Below are 13,000 nucleotides of genomic sequence, written 5' to 3' on the forward strand. Positions count from 1 at the left end.
CCCACTTTTATATGTGGGTTCATTTCAGAATGTTTTTTTGTTTTGAATAAAGAAGCGCGTGAACTTTTAGTGTAAGGCAGGTGTTTTTCTCGGTGGATGGATGGGATAAATGCCTATATTGCTTTATAATGTTATTGTTATGTTGATGTTATATTAAAGAATGAAATCTAAAAAAGTTGCTTAGTCCCATTCTTTATAATTGTCTTTCTCATACTGTGTAAACGAACTTCAAGTCTGAATTGTGTACTGTACTCAACAGGAAGCGTCACAGCCCATCCCGATGTCATTCTCCATTCCAATTGAAATAGCACAGAATCTAGCTCTCGCTATCGTGCCTCAGAAGCTCTAACTATGCCTTCATCCGCCCCTCCGAAAGAACTCCAACTATTGGTTTATGCGCTCCAGTAAGCGATTTCGTCTCAAGTGCAGCTTTTACGTTACGACTATACTTCGTTGCTGTGCTGCTCTCTGGGTTGTGAAAGAAGTGCAGTTTTTACGTTAGAGGGGGATCTCTCTGGTATACTTTTTACGGAGGTTTCGTCTTGTCAGTCTGGTTTTTCCTCTCTGTTTTCTTAACAACCTTGGTTTTCTTGGTTTTCTTATCTGTCTTAACCACCTTGGTTTTCTTAACAACCTTGGTTGTTTCCTTAGTGAATTTCTTCATCTCATCTTGAAGATGATCTATCTTACTTTTCATCTCGGAGATCTCTCTATCCTTCTCTGAAATGATGCCGATCATCTCTCTATCCCTTTGAGAGAGTTTTTCACTGAGAATCTCACTCTTAGTCTGAAGGCGATTCATTTCATTCCTTAGATAGAATACAATTTTTTCGCCACTGCGGGGGTTTATGTTAGACAGATCTTCTACATGTATAGGTTTAGTATCAATCCATTTATTATTACTATATACAGGTATCCTCTTTGTACCTCAAGTTCTATATAGAACAGATTTCTTTACAACTGTTCAGGATTATATGAAAAAAGACCCTATCAATGTATGGGTTTATGATCGAATTCACAAGAAGAGGCGTCAGGTTACTCTTAGAGTCCCTTCGGAAACTAGAGATAAAAGGAAGACTCAAGTATCTACCTTCGTCAATTTCATTCACCAAAAGGATGCATATATTGCTATGAATGTTATTTTGGAAATGCTTAACCAGGGATCCCCCATATACACAGTTCATGACAACTTTATAACTACAGCTGATCATAGCAAGAAACTGCCTGATACTTATGTCAATATATTTTGTAAAATGGATCCTCTTTCTATCATCAATGAGTATATCTATCACAATGTGATTGATTATCAAGAAAAATGATTAGATGGTGGTGAATTTGTTTACGATGAAAAAGGTATTGATACAGAAAACTGGAAAGGTATAATCAAGCAGGAGGATCTGAAAAAATACTTGTATAAAAATATACCAGAAAAACAAAAAAAGAAGAAAAAGGATAGGGATACGTGGGAACAAAAGATTCAAACCATAATGACTTCTTACGAGAACTATGTTAATTTCTTATGCGAACCTTTTGATAAGAGTTTAGGAAAAAATGAAAAAAAAGATGTTTTCGAAGGTAATTAGTAAACTTGATCGTGATACTAAGTATCAATATTATAGGGAGAAATTGATGTATTTCCGGAATCATTTGAGTCATTCATCGAATCATTTGAGTAATTCATCGAATTATAGTGTTCATTATTAAAGAAAAAAAGATGTGGACTGGACCCACTTACTTTTCTTTGTATTTCCTGCTGAAACCAACCTAAGAGAAAGAGACCCAGGTGATATGGATTCGCTAGGACGGAGTTGCTGTCGATTGAGGATTGGCCGAGGGGAGTGCCATCATGTAGCTGGGTACAAATAAGCCAGTGAAAGAGGAGTAGTCAGGGTACGACGAAGCACGCCTGGTACGTAAGCGAATACGGATCACGTGGGTTTGTACTGATCCGCTTTCGAGCTGTCGAGTGACGATTGCTCCATCTATTAAGAAAGGACGCGGGGGGGCCTGTCTTATAATAAAGGGGGTACTCTCTTCTCTGATGTGCGCTATATTATTGTGTCCTATTCCTGAAGGAGTGATCCGGGATTAAGCCACGTGGCGATACCCGCCAAAAGAAAGGGGGCCTTTCGTACGGATTGGAGTACGAAGAGAATTCTTCAGCACACTAAAATCTAGTGGATCCGGTTCCATATTCATGAAAAGCCGGGGTTGAAACATGTTATGAAACTAAGACAACTTATCTTACTAATAATAAGAAAGAGTTAGGCGCCTCCAAGGCCTATAAATAGAAGCTTTTTTCAGTCTATATTTTCAAAGAGAGAGGTAGAAGTCAGAAAGAAAGACTTTCAGTCATACTTATTCCAAAAACAAACATTATGGATATCACCGGGAGACTTGCAGCAATTCAGCACGAGATAGCTCGTGCAGAAAACGAGAAGCTCCAACAGGAGCAAATGCTCGGTCTGTTCTGGGAGCATCCGCCTGCTCTCGATCCGGAGGTCGTAGGAAATATGATGCAATTGACCCGGGGCCGCATTCGCGGTCTGGAAGACCGGATTCGGGCCCTCCTCGCCGAACAAAAAGAGCTCATTGTGCGGGCTGCCACCCTCGGTGACCGGGGAGACTAGAAGAGTCCGTCGACTCTTTCTAGAAGATTTAAATAAGTGTCTGTAGACGCAAAGTAGTTTGTTTTAATGTATGGTGTTCTTTGTCTTTTGTTAGTGGGGATCTACTCCGATGCTTACTGGAGATAGACTCCTATGCTAAGTTAAGTGTCTTTGTTTGGTTTTATTTGTTATGTTGTGTTTAGTTGTTTGGCTGGTCTATGTGTGTGTAAGCTTCCTATTGGATGTACTCCCATGTAACAAAATGCTTGTAGTGCTGGAATGAAAAAAATCTGCTTTGTTCTAGTTCATTCTCTTTCCCTGTTTTGTGCAGAAAAATATCTTATTTTAATTCTTTTTTAAATATCCTTTATTTTCTTATTCATTTTTCACATATACAAGCTAAAACTACAGCCAACAGGGTGGAAGTTGTGTGTTTACGGTATAAATCCTCTAATAGCATAGCAGATAGCTTCCATGCCCACCTGTCAAGAGTATTCTCGCCGAACTCCGCTCTTCAAGCTCAGCTTCGGCAACAGCAACTCGAGAAAGCTATTGAGAAAGCCAACAATTCTATCCGGATCTTGATTCCGAATATCTTAGATCGAACATCACAAGCCTTATCACCAGAATTCACAACTCACTCCCGACCGAGAAGAGGCGCCTCCGTCCAACCTCGATAGTCTTGAATGCTCCTTCCATCCAAGCATGATAGTTGATTTTATGGTCAGAACTCAATCCCGGGATGGTGAATTAGACTCAGCCTATGCTGGCCTTATACATCCGTAAATATTCTTAAATAATAGGGCCACGGCCGTGGCGTTGGGCAGAAAGCCGATGATTTCGACGAGGCCCTTCCTTTAACCCGAACAGGCAGATTCATTACAGGTCATCCCCTACCTCCGAATCCTTTGACGGACACCAGAGAAGTTAGTTCTTCGCCTATCACATTGGTCGACTTGAACTTCCCTCTAGTCCTAGAATCACTACCTCTTTAAACCTCTGATGAGAAAGTCGTAGGTGAAAGCAGGCCTTTCACCCATACTCATTCAAAAATGGGGGAGTTTACTTATCCATTTCGAGATAGTTGCTACCTAGATGTTCTGATTCATTTACTACTACTACAAGAAAGCCACTATTCCATCCAAGCGTAGGTCGAGATTGAAAGGCAAGAAGGAGTGTTCAAGCTGTAGATGGTTCCCAGTTGCTTGTTTCCTTTCTTCCATTGCTTCACTTCATAATCATAAGGAGACTAGGTTATTCTCATTCCTGCTTCAGTCATCAATGCAGGCGGTTAGACTCTTGCTATAGATTAGGGGCTCTATCGTGCTATTCTAGACATAGGTAGGCGGCAAAGACAAGGGATCTCTCTCACCCGGTCTGCCTCCATAGCAAAAAAGTCTCGTGAAAAAGATAAGTGTAGAAAACCAATAAAAGAACCATGATGAGAAAATTCCAGCGTACGAGTAGAGGTTGTAGAAAAGTGAAAAAGAAAAAGAAAACAAAAAAGATCAGTATCATAGTACGTCGTCCTTCCCTGAAATGGAACTTTCATGCTGGAGCAAGAACTAGCATGAAAGTCGATCTATTACAACCAGCGCGGTTGTTCGTATTTCATTTTATTCTTCCAAGCCCTTCTTTCTTAGAAAGGCACTCACTGAGTTACTTACGGAATCTCAAATCTTGAGGCTGATTACGGCCCCTTTGATGAAAGGTAAGCGCTTTGGCTGGCTACCTAGAATAGAAAGATCCTTCACTGCACACTTTAGATATCTGTTTCCATCCAATCAAAGACGGCGAAGCGCCTCTAATCTAAAGGCCAAAGAGTGCTCTTTGCGCTACTACGCATCCTTACTCATAGTATAGTGCAAGTTAGGTTTGGGTATAGCAGGACTTGAACCTGCGACCATTAGGTTAAAAGCCCAATGCTCTACCAACTGAGCTATACACCCCAAAAAAGATGTAGTAGTAAATAAGGATTGGTGCGGAAAATCAAAGAGGGCGGCCCCTCTTCATCATATTAAAGGGGCGCGGCTTTGTATGAGGCTCGTACTGCAGAGCAAGCAAAGAAAACGTAAGGGCGCGCGCTAGCACTCCTGCAAGAAAACGGCCTAGCTAACGCGCCCCTTATTGAAAAGTCAAGGATATTGAATGATCGATATGAGAAAGAAGCGCTCAAGCATTCGAAGAAAGCCGGCCTTACTCAACAAGCACCTTTCTTAGCTTAGTAAGGTTGCTTGTTTCCACTCATTGAAGATTCTATCTACAAAAAAAGGTCAACGGGGGGTACTAAAACGGCTCTCACTGACACCATCTACGAGAAGGTGAGGTCGTCTTTATTTCCAGCCGCCATACGGTTCGCCTTAAAGCCTTAAAGACGGAGAAGGGGAGGAGCAGTTATCTATGTAATTACGGTCTTTGTTGGCCGGGGCGAGCACTCTCTTTTCTTTGTCAAATTCCGTCTTACCAAACAAGACTGACTTCTTACCAACCCGCGAAGAGTTGTGAGGCTGGACCAGGTACGAAGAATGAATCTATATCTGTGCACGGAAGGGCCGGCGGCCGCTCAACTGTTCGAGCGCAATGCAGTGGTATTGGTTCCGATTCGACAAAGGTAGAATGCCTGGTCGAAGGTCCAGTACAGTAGGTAGCAGGCGTGTTCGTTTTGGCTCCCGAGCGAGAACGAGAAAGAGGCGATGCACCATCCTTGCTGCTACGTACGTTGACCTTGACTTGACAGATTCATCCAATTGAACCCAAACTCAAAGGAGGACCACAAGCTCGGGGCTCAACGAAAGAGAAAGTCTCGGCATTAATAAAATGGGGTTAGCTGTGAAAGAAAGAGCCCGGCATTCATTTTTGAATATTCATAGCTGAGTTTACTAAAAGAGGGACCAGCTCATCGTAGTGATTAGAGGACACCTCTGATCGTTCACCTCTAATGTGACACGTTCCCTCCCAGTTTGATCAACGGGATCAGTCGGCTAGAGAGCGGGGCTATTCTTCTTCCGAGGAGACAAAGTAGTCTCTTGTACTGACCGAACCCTCAGTTCGGAAGTCTTCGTCAACATGTTACGAAGCTCCAGTCTGGCGGTCAACTTGATGCGGGAGAGGCATGAGTGCAGTTCGATCTTGTGGTGTATTCCTTTGTAGTGAGTAGGGCCTCTTTCTCGTTGATCAGTCTGCCTCCGCTCTATTGAAAGGTCTCCATTCCTACGGCGGTTTTGTCAATGAACCCGCGGATAAGTAGGCCTTTCTTGCAGACCGATCTTCTGGCGAGTTCCTTCCTTCGTAGTAAAATCTGATGATACGCTTTGGCGATGTTACCTACCAAATAAAAGGCCTGCTAGGTGATCGAAATCGCTCAGGTCAGCGAGGACTCACTCACCTACTCCTTATCTAATACTTTCTTCTATCTACTGAATTAAAAAGGCGACCCGCCGCGCCGGGCTATAAGATAAGATACAGTGTACTACTTGACTAGTAAGAAAGAGCTTCCGTAAGAACTGGAAGACTCTTGTATGTACGGTAACCCTATCTTCCGCTACTGGTGGACTGTTGCACATAAAGGCCGACAGAAGCAACCTTTCTTAGCGCGCTTTTCAGGCGCTTAGCTTCTGCTATAAAAAGCAAGGCCATAAAGTAAGTGAAGTTGCAAGCCTAAGCCAAGAAGGTACGAACGAAGTGACGGGCCCTTTTAGAGATAGGGGGCGGCTTTCTTGTGGTAGTCATTGCGAACATCTCTCCTCTTCTCTTAGCGTGCACAGTTTGCTTACGCCTTAGGCACATCTATCTTTCTTAGTTTCACGCTGGCCTAATGAATTGAATATGAATAAAAGTCAGTCTTTTAGTAAGCGTATATAAGCAGCTGTTTAGTGTATAAGCAATTCTTTAGTGGTCGCACCGGTACGATGGAGGTTGGTTGAAGATGATGTTACGCGGCGTTCAGAACCAGTCTTGAAGTGAATGAATTAGAAAGAACGAAGAAGTAAGGAAATGAGACGACTCTTTCTTGAACTATATTATAAACAGACCTTCCCCTCCACACCAATCACGAGTTTTTCTCCATTCCTCTCATATATCGTCGTAACGCCCTTAATGCTAGGTTTTGAAAAAGACTTTTCATGTCATTCCCATTTAGGTCCGATTCGGATCCCTCCGTTGTTTCCTTTTCCTTCCGCACCTTTTCCTCGAAATGAGAAAGAAGATGGTACACTTGAATTGTATTATTTAAGTGCTTATTGCTTGCCAAAAATCCTACTTCTACAATTGGTAGGTCACCGGGTTATTCAAATAAGTCGTGTTTTCCGTGGTTTTCCCATGTTACAACTTCCGTACCAATTCGGTCGATCCGGAATGGATCGGTTAAACATTCCGTTAGGGAGCCTGGTCTTGACTTTTCTGTGTGGTATTCATTCTCGTTCGGCTCTTGGAATCACATCCAGCAGTGGTGGGAACAGCTCGCAAAATCCAACCACTTCACCTACTTCATTGCCCCCAACCCTTTCTCGTACCTCTATTGAAACAGAATGGTTTCATGTTCTTTCATCGATTGGTTATTCCTTTCCGTTCGTATCTCTTTCTCCAATTTCGGTCTCGATTAGTTCACAAGATTGAATGGCCAATTCTCCTCCGGACCCTCGATTCGATTGTTTTCTAAGAAGGTTGAGCCGGGTATGTAAGCCATGTATCTGGGAGGAACTTAAAAGAAGGGCTTTCGGTTTTTTTCACCCCATTTTGTGGTCTTGCAGCTATTTCAATAAATAAGAATATAAAAATATAATAAATAGAAGACTTTTTTAGAAGAAAGATTCTATATATGTCCAATCCCCAGTGGTGGTGGGACCAACCAAGATGTATGTCGTCCAACCCAACCTCAGACTCTTTCTTCCCGACCTATTTGACTCTCTGGCCGCAGTTATAGTTATTTAGGTGGTATCCCGAGATTGAAGAGATCGAATTCCTCCGGGGAACACACGAAACAAAGATATGAACTGGGTAAATAGAAATGGAAAAGAGATGTTTCCAATTCATCAAAATGAGAAGCTTTTTCTACATCCATATGATCTACTAAAGTAGATCGGTATTGCCCATATAATAAAAGCAGATCTTGGTCCATGGAATCCCAAGAAGGTAAGAACTCCAACCTGTCCGATGCTTCTTCGGCCAAATACGATATACAAGTGGGACCTGCACTATGCGCAAGCTGTGCGAAAAACCGCTTCTTTTTTCCGGTTCTGAAACAACTTGGGCGAAATAGGGTTCTACCGGGAAACCATGGATTTTTTAGTTTTCGCCATTGGTTACTGGTTGAGCCACTGGAATGGAATGAGATAAGAATCTCTGGAGATCTTTCCTCTCCACTTACTCGTAACAGGCTTTCCCTCTGTAGAAGACTTCTTCCGAATGGCATAATTGGGAGATTGATTCCTCGATCTTCAAAGAAAACTGACTCCTCCTACTCCTTCTTCTCCTTTAGGATAGGATCGTCGTTGGTCCTTCTTTCACTAATGATCTAATGATCTCACCATTTTCTAGTAGTTCTCGCGAACGCGCGAGGGACTATCCTTTCTATCGCTTGCCCTTTCTTTTCACTCTCAAGACAAGGCTCTCTCTCTTTTATAAAGCGAAGCAAAGCGCATGGCGCTGAAAGCTCAATAAACACAGACGAACACGATGCAGGGCATAGCATAAATGAAACCGCTGATCATTTCATAAAACATATATGCTTTCCCTTTCTCGATGCTTTTTTTTGGGTGACTCACCAACCGACCCAGCAGTGATCGATGACAGAATGGTACGAACAAATCAAAGTAATTGGATTTGGTAGTTCTCCATGGACTTCTCTCTTTAGCCCTTTGTATATGTTCATAAATGGGTGTGCACCTCCAGATGGGCGGGGGCCGGCCTCCCACTCTCTTATCTTATGCAGCATTTATTAGCTTAGCTGGCTTGGGTGGATCGTGCAATAAGCCTCTCTCGACCCTCCTTTTATCATACGTCTTTATGAAAGCCTCTCGCCTTTCGAGATCCGGTCCATCATCAGCCCAGTCAGATCTTCTTGTTTGCCCGCTTTGATTAGGCTTCCTTTAACGGATTTGATCGGCATTTCGTGCCTGCAGTCCTGCTGAATTCGACCTTTTATCAGGGTAGCGTAGTAAGGTTAGAGGCGCAACTAGAAGAGTTGGCCCTCTTTCGATTTTTTGATCAATTCGATTGCAGTCTCCGAAGTCCTTCTTGATCGATGGTCCCCATTAGCATTAGTGCTAATTAGCAGCCTTTTTGGAAGGCGAGATACTTATGTGTGACCGCGGATTCCACGGTAGCAGTAGTTCTAGCTCTACATTAGGAGCAGGGGGGCTCTATCTAAAGGAGGTACGGACCCCTCCCATAGTACGGTACGATGCAGCTGAAAAACTGAATAGGCTACCGCGGCTCGCTTCGCTTTTGTTGCGGAGCTCACTGCTTTTAGAGTAGTGCTTGCAGCTTGCTGCTTTCTGTTCAAGCGGAGCTCGCTGTCTACTCCACGAGTCGCCACAGCTTCGCCTACGCCACTTGTATATAGACAACAATAGCGCCCAAGATTTGCCCTTCGCGTAGTTCATTGAACCTTCCAACTTCACTCCGTGGCCTGTGCTAAAGAAGCGTGTCTTAACTAATTCCTTTGAACTCATTTCAGCTATTCTACCTCTCGATATCTCCTCACCTTGCACCTTTTCTTTCTTTTCCTCATCCCATGATCCTTTCCCATGTCGTGGAAGTGCAGCAGTGCTCCTTCATTCTTCATAACGACTATAACCAAGCTGCCAACCAATAAAGCAAGCACCTTCATGGACTGAGACCGTGGAAGCTCCGTTAGCACCTTAAGGCTGTCTTTATCCTGAGAACCCTCGGGAATATTCAGAGACTCGGCTAATGCTTCTAGGCCCACATTCGGAGACAGACCAAGCACCTCTCTTACCCACTCACTATCTAATAATAATAAACCGGACTGGCTTATTATCTGAATGAGATCGGAAAGAGAGGAGGTAGCCCAAATCTTCCAATAGGCGCATACGAAAGGTTCTGAAAGAATTGAAAAAGCTCTGAAAAAGAAACAACCCGACCTGAGGAACTACCAACAACGGAAGAACTAGCAACAGCGGGAGAAACCTTTTCTAACCTCAGCTTCACCCCCTTCCTCGGGATTCTTTCTTTGATGATATGCCCTAAGCCCCTTTCAGAAGACCGAAGTCATTGGTGCTTTGCATAAGGGGTAAGCGCGCCATAAAGACTATTGGTACCTATCATAGACTTGACTCATTTTATGGGTTTGAATTCCTTTCCCCGAGTTAGAGGGGTTTTCTGAAGGTCTTCCTCAAGGGCCACTTGGTTCTCAAAAAGACTGTTACCCCCGGCCAGAGTAGAAGTAGGCAAACGGATGTTTCTGGGGGGAACTACGGGAGACGGAGACAGGTGGTTAGGCGATATTCTAACTTCTGGCTCATCGCAATTCCATTTCTTAAAGTGCAAGTCCAGTTTTATCTTTTTATGAAAGTGAAAGTCAGGTTAGCCCCTTCTTTCAATTCCAAAGATGCTCTCAAATTGCTGTTAAAGATTATTTTACCCTAAGGCTTCTCGCGGTCAGGCAAGCGTGGCAGAGCGTAGCATGTATCCAGCCATCCGAACTACTTACTGAAGGGCAAGCACCAACGAATTACTCACTTCATTCACAGCGCGGGGGAGAGACAACGGGGAGGAACCCAACTACAAAAGGTACATCGAACTCGAATGAACCAGAAGGCTTCCTCAGTAAGAAACCATAAGTCTAAGCAAGAGACTTACAGGGCTTCATTCATGAACACACTATGGGAGAGAAAGCACCCTCATCGAGCTGATCGACGTCGAGTCTCATACGGGGATCTTCTAATGCTCCAGATCACTCTATCAACCCATTCCAGTCCCACCTTTGCTGCAACTCATCAGCTATAGCCAGTAGCTAGGAGTTCTCACTTCAAGCGGATATTCGATAAATACAGCACCTCTAGTAGTTGGAGAAGGAGATAGGCCGCCCACCTATTCGATCATATGCCATACTTTCATCAACAAAGAATGGAAACCTGCCTGCTAACAGCAAAGGATATAGCCATTCCAAATCCACCCAACAACAACCGTTGCTTCGACCGGAGGTAGTTTACTAACTCTTTTAGGTAGAAGCACCTATTAGCGTACAGTAGTGTGTTCTATCTTTCCGGAACTATATAAGATCTATTATACATCCGGCACAGTCAAAGACCTTGCAACTAAGGGCTTCAACCGATGCCTTCAAGCTCACCTAACTTGGATGCTTCTAGCTTACCATCTATTAAGCCTCGAAACCTTTCCATAATTCTTTACTCCAGGTGAAAGACCATCATAAATGGGGAACCCGCAGTAGGAGTCCCGGGAGAGGAATCAACAACGGAAGGTGAAACCGGTATCGAATAGGTGCTGAAAGCAGGCCTTCCGAAGGAGTAGTACCAGTGGGTAGAGAAGGTAATTCCAGTTCAACTATCGGGTAGGAGCCGGCCGTGTATTATCTCAGCAGGGTCTTACATACCCCTAAGAAGATGTGCTTATTGCTCTACTTTGCAGCAACCAAGCTCCGACACTACATCCTTTCCACAACAGTGTTGGTAATTGCTCGAACGGACCTGATTAAGTATATGCTGACCCGTGTTGAAGGGGAGAAGTGGATCCTAGGGCAATCCGAGTTCACTTTTCGGTACGTTCCTATGAAGGCGGTCAAAGGACAGGTATTTGCAGACTTCTTGGCAGATCATACCATGAATTTTTTCGAGCTCGATGAAGAAGTCCTCGCCTTTGCAGAGGTGGTTCCATGGACTCTCTACTTCGATGGATCTAGCACTTTGTGCAGGGGCTGGAGTGGTATTAATATCACCTTCAGGCCCCGCAAGCTGTTAAAAGATTGAATTTTCAAACCAGGCGGTATCACCGTTTAGGAAAAACTGCTTTCGTGCGGTCTCTTTCGGATGAAGGTGAGTGGCAAAGTTTGGTTCAACTAAGGAGTAGGTCGTCCTATCTGATAGAGCGGGTAATGCTCAAATTCTTTTTGTATTTGGGGTTGACGCCGAGAAAGACTAAAGACGGGAGAGCACGCACAGACATCCTCGGAAAGCACTAATGAACTACGCCATCCCTGACACTTATGCGGTGAGATACCAACCATACGATATCACCCACAAAGCTAAGAGGCCACAGACACCGAATAATACCCATAAAGAACGCTAACCGGCATCTGATGCCATCCGATAAGGGAGAACTCTTTCGGCAAAGAATTTTACCGATTCGAATCATTATGCTCGATAAAGGAAAAAAGAGAAGCTCAAATAGAAAACAGCACTACTGCTAGTAAGATAGCGATCCAGGCAAGCGCCAAAGAAAGAAGGGGTACAAGCAAGCGCAAGAATCAAAGCAGGGCAGGATCGAAGAGCTTAGACAGCAAGCAAGCGAGAAGGAATCCCTCAAAGGCAAGGTCTTTCATGCTTCGATGCGCGCTAAGACAACCGCTCATGTCTACTTCTAATGCGCACGAACCAGAGCAATCTCCCGGGAACCCCATCCCTAGTAAAGAGGTACTGACCATTGGTTCTATCGTGCCCCAGTTAACGATAGCCTCGGATAGACTAAGGATCTTAGGTGAGACCTAGAGTGCAGCCGGAAGAAAACTTCCACATCTGAGATTCCATGTGTGACAAACTCAATTGAGAAATGCCCCTCTTGTACGCTAACGTTCTAGGATGGCAGGGTTGGTAAAAACTCTCCTTGATAAATTGAGTATGGAGAGCTCGGGTGGGGCATCAAGTCAAAGATTTCCCTCCAGAGTCTATTCCATAGCTGATTCCTTACTATCTACTGTAAGAGGCCTCCGACAGGTTCTTATGCCTGAAAGACATTCACAGATGGAGGGATGACGAATGGTTTAGCAGGAGCTGAATAAGTCTCGGATAAAGGCTTCACCGGTCAGGCATTCACCAGCTTTTCTTTCTTTAGTTGCAGTATAGGAATGTCCTCTTAATTCAACTAGAAAGGTTTCTCAGTAACTGAAAATAGTAGCATAAACCACTCCTGCTGAGCTATAAAAGAACCTCTCCTGCCGGAATCATAAACTCCAGATTCTTCTGCTGTTCCTGGAGCTGCAGAAAGGGATGCTTTAGCTGTTGAGGCTAAGAAGGGAATTGAGGTAGAGCTGGCATAAGAGAATGATGTTACTGAGCTAATATTCAAACGTCTATTTATGTGAGAACTTCTTGCGCCTTTGGTTGACACCACCTTAGCCTTAGTCAGTAAGAGAGGGGTAACTATTAGATAGGGACTCCGGAAGTTCATGTTTCTGGGTTGGAGTCACCGAAGTG

At 43.9% G+C, this 13,000-nt stretch overlaps 2 protein-coding genes and 1 non-coding gene across 3 annotated transcripts, besides 1 other annotated feature; 1 reads left to right on the plus strand and 2 right to left on the minus strand.

Annotated features, from left to right (window-relative positions):
* Positions 1-4,614: part of a repeat region (large repeat copy 1) that runs on past the window's edge.
* trnK lies at positions 4,486-4,558 on the minus strand. Its single transcript has one exon. It is a non-coding gene; the product is annotated as a tRNA-Lys (tRNA).
* A 1,988-nt stretch (positions 4,615-6,602) lies between the features above and the next one.
* Positions 6,603-7,223, plus strand: ccmB (cytochrome c biogenesis B). Its single transcript has one exon. It carries the CDS (start codon positions 6,603-6,605, stop codon positions 7,221-7,223), a length of 621 nt encoding a protein of 206 aa, YP_008999558.1.
* A 307-nt stretch (positions 7,224-7,530) lies between these two features.
* Positions 7,531-8,019, minus strand: rpl10 (ribosomal protein L10). The gene has a single exon. The coding sequence runs from the start codon at positions 8,017-8,019 to the stop codon at positions 7,531-7,533; it is 489 nt and encodes a 162-aa protein (YP_008999559.1).
* Positions 8,020-13,000: the final 4,981 nt, after the last annotated feature.

This window comes from Helianthus annuus, mitochondrion (assembly GCF_002127325.2).
Source record: "Helianthus annuus mitochondrion, complete genome".
NCBI lineage: Eukaryota > Viridiplantae > Streptophyta > Magnoliopsida > Asterales > Asteraceae > Helianthus > Helianthus annuus.